Source organism: Leishmania infantum, chromosome 20 (assembly GCF_000002875.2).
Source record: "Leishmania infantum JPCM5 genome chromosome 20".
In the NCBI taxonomy this organism is placed as follows: domain Eukaryota; phylum Euglenozoa; class Kinetoplastea; order Trypanosomatida; family Trypanosomatidae; genus Leishmania; species Leishmania infantum.
The window spans coordinates 403,366-411,950 of NC_009404.2; the positions used below are offsets into that span (position 1 = coordinate 403,366).

General features: G+C 58.1%; 2 protein-coding genes across 2 annotated transcripts; both read left to right on the forward strand.

The window, feature by feature from the left end:
• Positions 1–848: 848 nt before the first annotated feature.
• On the forward strand, positions 849–1,172 carry LINJ_20_1020 (putative glutaredoxin; the record flags this gene model as incomplete). The annotated part of the gene is made up of 1 exon (XM_001465196.1): positions 849–1,172. The coding sequence occupies one exon, from the start codon at positions 849–851 to the stop codon at positions 1,170–1,172; it is 324 nt and encodes a 107-aa protein (XP_001465233.1).
• A 1,860-nt stretch (positions 1,173–3,032) lies between these two features.
• LINJ_20_1030 (hypothetical protein, unknown function) lies at positions 3,033–5,732 on the forward strand (the record flags this gene model as incomplete). Its single annotated transcript, XM_001465197.1, has 1 exon — positions 3,033–5,732. One exon carries the CDS (start codon positions 3,033–3,035, stop codon positions 5,730–5,732), a length of 2,700 nt encoding a protein of 899 aa, XP_001465234.1.
• Between the last annotated feature and the right edge of the window lie 2,853 nt (positions 5,733–8,585).

The window sequence follows — 8,585 nt, forward strand, 5'->3', positions numbered from 1 at the left end:
GCGGCTAGCAGTGCCTTCTTTCGCATGGATGCCTTTGCCCTATCGCCCGTGGAGTCCATGGCGTGCTCGCCCTCCTCCTTCGTGTCGCTGATTCTCCCCGTCTGCGCGTTGATCGCGAGCAGAGGTCTGCCTTCCGACCAGCAACAAGAAGCTGGTTTGTACGGCAGCGAAACGAAGAAAAAAAAAACATTTTTTAAAGGTGGCCATGATAATGATGCACATCTGTACCGGAACGTTTTTGTGACGGGTTTTGGGTGCGTGCGCTTACTCAGTGTTTCGATCGCACCTTGGCGACGACACAGCTGAAGGGCACCGAGTGTATCGTCGCCAATTCCTCCCTCGGTCGCTCCTGCCACCGCGCATGATGCAGCGACGATCTTCGTGACAGCCACAGTGCTGAGGAGGGCTTGTAGGACCCACGCGAGGCAGGGAAAGGGCGACATAAACGGTTCCTGCGCGTCACCATGGAAAGCATGATCGCTGGCTTTTGGCCTCCGCCACGCACTGCAACGCGACTCTCCACTTTGCGCGTGTGTGCCTCGCCGCGCGTTACTGTTCTTTCCCCCTTTTCTCCATCATATGCATACATCTACATGTATCGATATGTATGCCCAGCAGTGGGGTGGGGCACCGCGCTTGCACACGCTCGTCTTACCTCTCACGCATCCACCGCCAATCATCGCTATCCTCAACCCCTTTTCTTGACCCCTTCCTCTCTCTCTCTATCTGCTCTCATTGACCGACTTACTTCTGAGAGGAAGCAGGCTCTCGAACAGCAGAGGGCAAGCCGAAAACGTCTATCACACACAGACGTACACACGGGCATACTCCGTTACATCTCTCCAACCATGAATCAAGCCCTAGACCCTGCACGTGCGCCGCAGTTCCTGGACTCGATGCTGCGCCGCAACCGCATCGTGCTCATCTCCGCCACCTACTGCCAGTTCTCCACCAAGCTGAAGATGTTGCTGATTGAGCTGAAGCACCGCTTTGTCTCGCTGGAGATCGACATCATTCCCAACGGGCGAGAGGTTTTTCAGGAGGTGGTAGCCCGCACCGGCGTGCACACAGTGCCGCAGGTGTTCCTCAACGGTAAGTACCTTGGCGGATACGACGACCTCATCGCGCTCTACCACAAGAGAGAGCTCTCCGAGACTCTGGAGAAGCGGTGAGCTAACGCAAGACTGTGGGAGAGTGCGAGGCTGTGATAGAATAATGCGGCATGGTGAGTTGAGCAGGAGAGGAACGCAACACCGCCACTTCAGCTTGCCGGTTTTGGATCCGGGCTTGCCTTTTTTTTTGTCGAGGATGTGCCCCGCTGCTCCGCAGCGCTCCTCCCGCGTTCAAGGACGGGTCGATGGGGTGTCTTGTCCCGCATCTCTCTCTCTCTCTTCGCCTCCTCCCCCTCTCCGGCACTGTTTTCTTTCTTTTGTCTGTTCCTCCCCTTCGCTTCGATTGGCACGCTGGGTGTGTGCGCGTACGTGCGGGACCTCGCTGATCGCTCGAAGCTCCGCTGAACAGCATCGCTGTGCGCCTCTCCAGAGCATTGTTGGCTGGCATGAATGTGCACTACATTCCTCTGAGGAAGAAGGAGGGGCCGAGTCTGGGTGTCTGTCAGTCGCCGTTGGACTGTTTGTTTTGTCTGCGTTGCTCTTCACCGGTACAAAACCTTCCACACAACGCACGTACGGGCGCCATGGCATATCGCGCTGTTTGCCGCTGAAGTTAAGAACTGGTTTCCGCCCCTAAGCGCTTCGCTTTAAGAAGAGGCTTCGCTGTGCCTACGTGCACGCGTCGCCACCTCCTCCGGCTGCTTCCCTCAATGTACATGTATGTCTATATCGCATCCCTCATGCCCCGCATCTCCGCATGCACGAACTCTCCGGCCACCATTAGTTACTGCTACGCTCCTCTCTCTCTCTGTTACCCTTGCCGCCTCGTCACACCCTAGCCGCTCACGAAGGGGTCTAGAGCGAGGGAGAACGCAACGAGAAAAAATCACATAGCCCAAAGAAGAGCACAACCGATCGTGTTCGCCAGCACCTCTTCTCTGAAAGCTACCAGAAACCGGTAAATAAAAGGTGTCTATTGAAGCTTTCGTCAGCTTTCGGTCCCTGCGCGCGCAGACAAGTACGCTTCCCCTTGAACGCTGCCACTCGCACAACTGCCAAAATCATTTCTCATCCCTTTTCGACTAGCGCTTGTCTTCCCTGCCACCACGACCTCCTCTCTCGGAAGTGCTCACTGGCCGCCCTCACCCCTCTTCTTCTTTCCTGTTGTTGTTCTCTGTTTCGGGTTTTCCGTCTTTGTACTTCTTTGACTCCATCCCTGTTGTTGTACTACACTGATTGCGTGCTTGTGTGTGTGTGTGTGTGTTTGTTTGACGCTCCTCTCCATCCCCCTTCACACCCTTCTCTTTCCCTTCTGTCTCTCTTTCTTCTTCTGTCTTTTTTTGTTGTTGTTGCTGTTGCCTTGTTCGCTTTTCATGTATAGATCAGTGTGTCGGTGCACGGTTTGCACTTCCCTCTCTCCTCGGCGCGCCTTCCGCCGTCTTCGGCCTGCGCAGTTGAGTGTTGTGTGTGTGTGGGGGGAGGGGGGCGGCTACTTTGCTTTTTCGTCATTTTCACCATTATCACAGGAAAAGCGTAATTCTCTCCACTCCCTCTTTCGCTGCCGGAAGTGTCTGTGCTACGGTGCTCAGCTGTACACGCGCGCACGGAAACTCGCAGATCGCGCATTCAGAGGAAGGATACATACACCGAGCGCGGCCGTCCGGCGTGGCCATGCGACCCTCCACGAGCATGGACACTCCCTTTAACGGCGACAGCACCGGCGTGCGGATGTCATCTGTAACCTCCACCATTACCGCCCGTGCGAGTCGATCACGGCAGCCGACACTTCCCTGGTTAGACCCCAGCGTTGTGCTGGAGGTGCACTCCTCCTCAGAGACTCTGCTATCGACTCGCAGGAGCGCTTTCCAGTGTTCTCCGTCCTACGCCTCTGTTGCAGAGTCGCTAGAGACACCGCTTGTTATGACGGCCACCACTGCAGTGCTGAGTGCCACAATTGACGAAGAGTGTGACGACCTGGAGCTCAGCACGACCGCCTACGGCGAGGTCATCCGAGCCGATAAGCTGCGCACTAATCTGCGCCGCGGCGGCGAGTACCGTTTTTCATGCTGTGCATTTTGGCACCGTCAGGGCAGCAACAGCGGCAGCGGCGGCGAGGCGGTTGACCATCGCATCCCCGCGGCGCCACATCCTTCACGGCTCTCCAGCGCACCGCAACAGCGACCTCAGCAGCAAACAGCGAGTACTGCGTCACCGCCAGCGGCAACTACATTGTTGCTCGGGGAAGTCGAAGCTGCCGCGGCAGTCGCTGAGTGTCACGCCTCCGGCTGGAGCGTGTCACCGCCGGAACCGAGGACAGAAGATGTGCTCACCATCCCATGCCCGCCACCTCTCGGAGGCAAGCGCACCAGCATGGAAGGCGGCGACGTTGGGCTGGCCTCCCAGCAGTTTTCGAGGCAGCTGTTCGATCTGCCATCTTTCCGCCCAACGCAAATTGCCCTTTCCTTCTCCATAGCTGCGGCAGAACGAGAACGGGTGTTTCCAGCCCCTCCAGCGGCTGCACCGCCGAGCGACCCCTGCAGCCCCGGGTCGCTTGCACCAAAACACAGCTCTCAACGCTTTACCAACCCCTTACATCTTCAGCAGAAGCCGCAGCGACTGCTGCAGCACAACAGCGCCAGCTCCTTGGAGGGCTGTGACGTTGCGGCAGTCGCTCCCGCCTCTAGCGCTGCGACCCTCGCAAGCGGTATGGGCACGCGCGCCGTCCCCAGCGAGTTGCAACCGCTGACGCCGCGACCCGATCCGGGGCTGCCTGCCTCAGCAGGGCAGCGCCTTTCCAGCGCTGCCTCTATAGGTCGCCGCTGCTTGCCACTCCTCTCGCCTCCCCTAGAACCGTTTCCACCTTCGTCGTGCACGTGCGCCACCAATACGCACGCTCCGTCGACATCGAGCCCAATGTTGTCATCCTCGCATCCGGCGGAGGTGCACGACGCCGTCGCCATCTCCTCTGCACGCAGCACGTGTGTCAGTGGAAGGCGCAACAGTGGCCTAAATGTCACCAGCGCTTTCACCACAAGCTTGTCCCCGGTTGTCGGGCTGGCGGTCCCTGGCGCCGTGGAGGGGGTGTTGCCTCCACCACAGCCGCTAACGCAAGGCCTCCTCTCACCGACACTGCGCGCACTCTCGAAAGGGTGGCGATCGCCGCCACCGGTGAGCGACCTTCACAACCCAGCGAGCAGCCCCGCTGGCAACTCTTCGCAGGGTGTGAATTCAAGCGTGACAGCAACGCTCTTCGGTGTAGGGGTGACAGCCAGGCCCGCATCGGCGGCATCGGCGGGTTGTGCTGGCCCGGCTCTGTCTCCTATTGGTGAACCAGCCACGGACGCTCAGCTCGAGAACACCTCTGCACGGCCTCTAGAGGCCAATGTGTGTGCGCTGTTCAGTGGTAGTGCGTATGCCGATGTACGCGCATCGACCGAGCTTCACGTGCTCCGTGCCCTTCCAGTTGCGCGAACATCTGTCGACCAGGCGGCCGTCAAGGCCGCCGTCGTCGCTGCGTCGACGCCGGCGGCGCCTTCACCGGGAACCCACGAGCGACGATGTAAGGAGGCCCCGGGGTGCTCGAAAGAAGCCGCAGATGCCGCTCTGTCAACATCCGTGGTGCCAAAAGGCGGTGTCGAGGCAGTGGCAGCAACGTTGGATGCGGGCTTCTCGGTGTGCTCGGCCTCCCTGTACAATCTGTCGGCACAGCTAGCACCCATGCCATTCAAGCCGCAGCAGCCGTTCTGCAGCAACACCAAGTCAAGCAGCGGTACCACCGACGACGAGCGCGACAGAGCTGCTTGCCGAATCAGCGATGTTGCTGGCACCGCTAAGGTCGCATTCGTCGGCGTATCAAGCCCGCTGATGGTCGCCGGTGTGCCACCAAAGGTGGCAGCGACCGCCAGCCGGTCACCTCAGCAGCCGTTCCGCTCCTCTCTTAAGTGGGAAAGGCAAGCCAGGGATGCCGGCAAGAGCACTGCGATGTCGCCGAAATCCGAGGTCGCCGCAGCGCCGGGCCACCAAAGCGACGATGATGCGGTGGTCATCGAGGAGGCCGTCGTGCCGGCTGCGGGCATCAGCCCAACGCCGTCCCCGACGTCCTTGCCAGTGACGACGCCGCTGCAGGGCTCGCAGAGGGCGGTGTTTCGGTTCTACAGCGTGCTCCAAAGGGGCGCGGATCGCAGATGCGATTTCCATCTGCTCTCCGCCCACTCATCGATCGGCTCCTCCGCAGAGACGGGGGAGGGGTGGACAGCTGTGCCGAAGGAAGAAGCGGCGGTGGATGGGGGTCCTTGTGGTCAGGGCAGGGCTCAAGGAACTGAGTCACACGTCTCCGCAACGCTGCCGCCGCAGTCGGCGGGTGCGACGGCGACCAGTAGCGTGTCCAGTAAAGCGGAGAGGCTCAAGGCGGCTCACAAGAGCCGTTCCCGCCAGCGTGGAAACCGCGAGGAGTCGGTGGCTGGATTTCTAAGGGAAAGCAGTGCCGCCAGCGTGCTAGCGAGTAACAGTAGCCGCGGGGAGCTGTGGACAGGCCTGCAGCTGCCGCGCTCCTCCACGCTAGGCACAACATCTCTTTCACAAACACCGCAGGCTAGAGGTCGCACTCCATCACCTCCCTGATGCGCCGCCCCGGCCACGAGGCCAGAATGCGTCACATAAACAGTGGCATGTGCTTCGGAGCGTGCATACCTTTGGTCGACTCTTTCCGCTCATTTCTCGAGAACCACCAGTCATCCTTCTATCTAGGCAACACTACCAACGATCGAAGCGCCTCTTCAGGAACGCATTCAGCCTCCCCGAACTGTTCCGGCATATGCATGAGGCGCGAGCGCGGCAAACTCGGAAGCAGCACTCGGGGCCACAGTCAGCGGAAGCGCGAAAGCCGTGGCGTCGACTGGGCAGTCGCGAGCGCAGCTGCGCATCAGCTTAGTGTAATCCGCGACCACGGTACCCCCGCTGGAGAGAGCTCGGAACAACAGTAGCAGCTCGTCGCATCAGACACTGTCCCCGTGCATTTTAATCTTGTGATTTGCTTTTGAGAACGCAGCGTCTCCCGAGCCAGCCGGGACGGCAAGACATCAGCGGAGCAATGCCGCCGCTAAGGCGCACGGCTTTGGGTGGACGCGAGGCCGGCCCTCGCTGCCGATGAGTACAAGCGCAGTCACGTCGCCGCTCTCCAGCGAGGCGACGCTGTACCTCCATGACTCTGCGGAGAGGCGCAAGTCACAAAAAAGTGCGTGTTGCGGCTCCAGCGATGCATCGCCGTTGCGGACCTGGGTGCTATCCCCTCTCTGACAGAAAGGCTTTCTGGCAAGATGTGCCGCAGCAGTTATTCCGCGCTAAGTCGCCCCAGCGGCAAGGCAATCTCTGTCGACCCGGCGCCGCGGCAAAGCAGCGCACCGTGGTCATTCTGCGGCTCGACGGCTCTCTGCTTCCGCTGAGCTCGGTCAGCGAGCCCATAGAAACGTCAGCAGCAGCAGCAGGAACACCGATCCAGCCAGCTTCATCGACGCAGCACGAATCCTTCCGGCAGCTCAAGCAGCTGTCCGTAGCGCCGTTGATCGCGGTGAACAGTCGGTGCGTAGTGGAATGGGGATGCTGAGAGAGAGGGGAGGAACCGTCGCTTGAAGCGCTGTATGCGCACGGCAGCGTACACCCTCTTCTCCATACAAACCTCGTGTGTGTGTGTGTGTGTGTGCTGATCGCAGCACAGACAGACACACAGAGAGAATGGATGCCGTCCGTGCAACGTGCATTGTGTGAGTGTACGTCCAGGGAGTGTCCGTCTGTCTCCATCTTGTGGATTTCTTATTTGTTCGCTGCCCTTTACTCGTTAGTGAATGTGGCGCACCGTAGCCCAATGCATATATTGCTCTCCTCTTCGTTTTTTTTTCTGTTTTTCCATTCTCTAAAGTGTTCCCTTCGCATATTTTTACGATGCTGAACACCGCCTTTAGCGGCCAGCGAGCGTGTTTATCGTCCACACATGTCCTCGCGCATGCATGTGAGTATGAATGGATGGATGTGGCTGAGGAGGGTTTCTCTTTTTTTTTCTGCAGTGGGGAAAGGGTGGGTACACCAAGGCTCCCAGATGTACTGTGACGGCGTCTGTGGCCAGGGTAAGATTGTCACTGGTTCACTTTTTTGTTGCTGGGCTAGGGTTTCTTATTGGATGTATATATTTATTTGAGACACACACATGCATACGGGTGCGTATGCATGTGTGTGTGTGTGTTGTGATGTGATGTTCAGCTCTTCCCATATGCTCTACGTTCTTTCTTCGCCCCACGCCGCCGCCCTTTTCCTCTCTCTTTGTAGACGTCATAGGAGCGCAGTGGATTGTGATTGTGTGTGCTTTTCTGCCTTTCCTTTTTCTTTTCGTTGCTACCGCTGCTGCTAGTGCTGGTGGTAGTGATTGGGGTGTTCATGCTGCTGCACTCTCTGTACCCCATCACACCCACCCACCCCCATGCACACACAGGTAAAACCCGCACATACGTACGTATACAAACACTCTCCTTTTCCATACGAGGCCATGCAATCTTTCGACCGCTTCTGTTTTTTTTTCTTCTTTCCTGTTGCCAGTCGGGGGAGAGGGGGGGGTGAGCGGCGATGGCACTCCTATGAAGTATGGTGAAAGGATCACGCGCACACCCACACTCGCTTCCCCTCCGCCGCTGCCTTTTCCCTTTCTCGCACGAGCCGCCACCCACGCCAAACCCCTCGCTGACACAGAGCGCACACTGCGCGTGCACACACACACAATTTGTTCAGCATGGGCAGTTGTGGTAGTTTTTCTGCTCTTTTGTTGTTGTTTTCCTTTGTTTTTGACGCTTCTCCGTTGCGGATGCGAAGGCGCACATCGCTGGAATAGATCCAAAGACTTGATGGGGAACGACAAGAACTAGAACAAACAAAAAAAATGGAACTGAAAGAGCTCCGTAGTTGATCCGTGTCCTGAGCAGTGGCAAAGGGGGTTCCCAGCAACCAACTGCTTGCACCCTCCACCATGGAGCTCATTGCTGATCTCTCTCTCGTTGTGTTGTGATGAACTGCCAAGCAGACAGTCTTTTGGCGTTTGTTCGATGGAGAGCACCCGATGTTTGGATTCGCTGCTGCTATGGCCCTTGCTGCCTTCGGGGTTGTTTTTCGTTGAGAAGTCCGTCCCCCATCTTTTTTGTTTCTGCCGCCTCTCAGACTCCCTCCACCCACTCGCCAACCCATCTCGCGCTATCACTTCGCTGAGCGACATGTGGGCTCACTCTCTTGTCCATGTATGTATGTGTGTTTGTGCTCTGTCCCCGTCATTCCGGCTCGCTCTCTTCTTCCTTTCTGTCTTGCACGATTCAGTGTCTCTGCCCGTTTGTTTGCTCTGTGGGTATGTGCGTGTGATGTCTTGGTCGTATGGCCACCATCGCAGACGTCGTCATGTTGCTAGCGCATCACCCTTTTCTGCTTTCTTTTTCGGTCCCC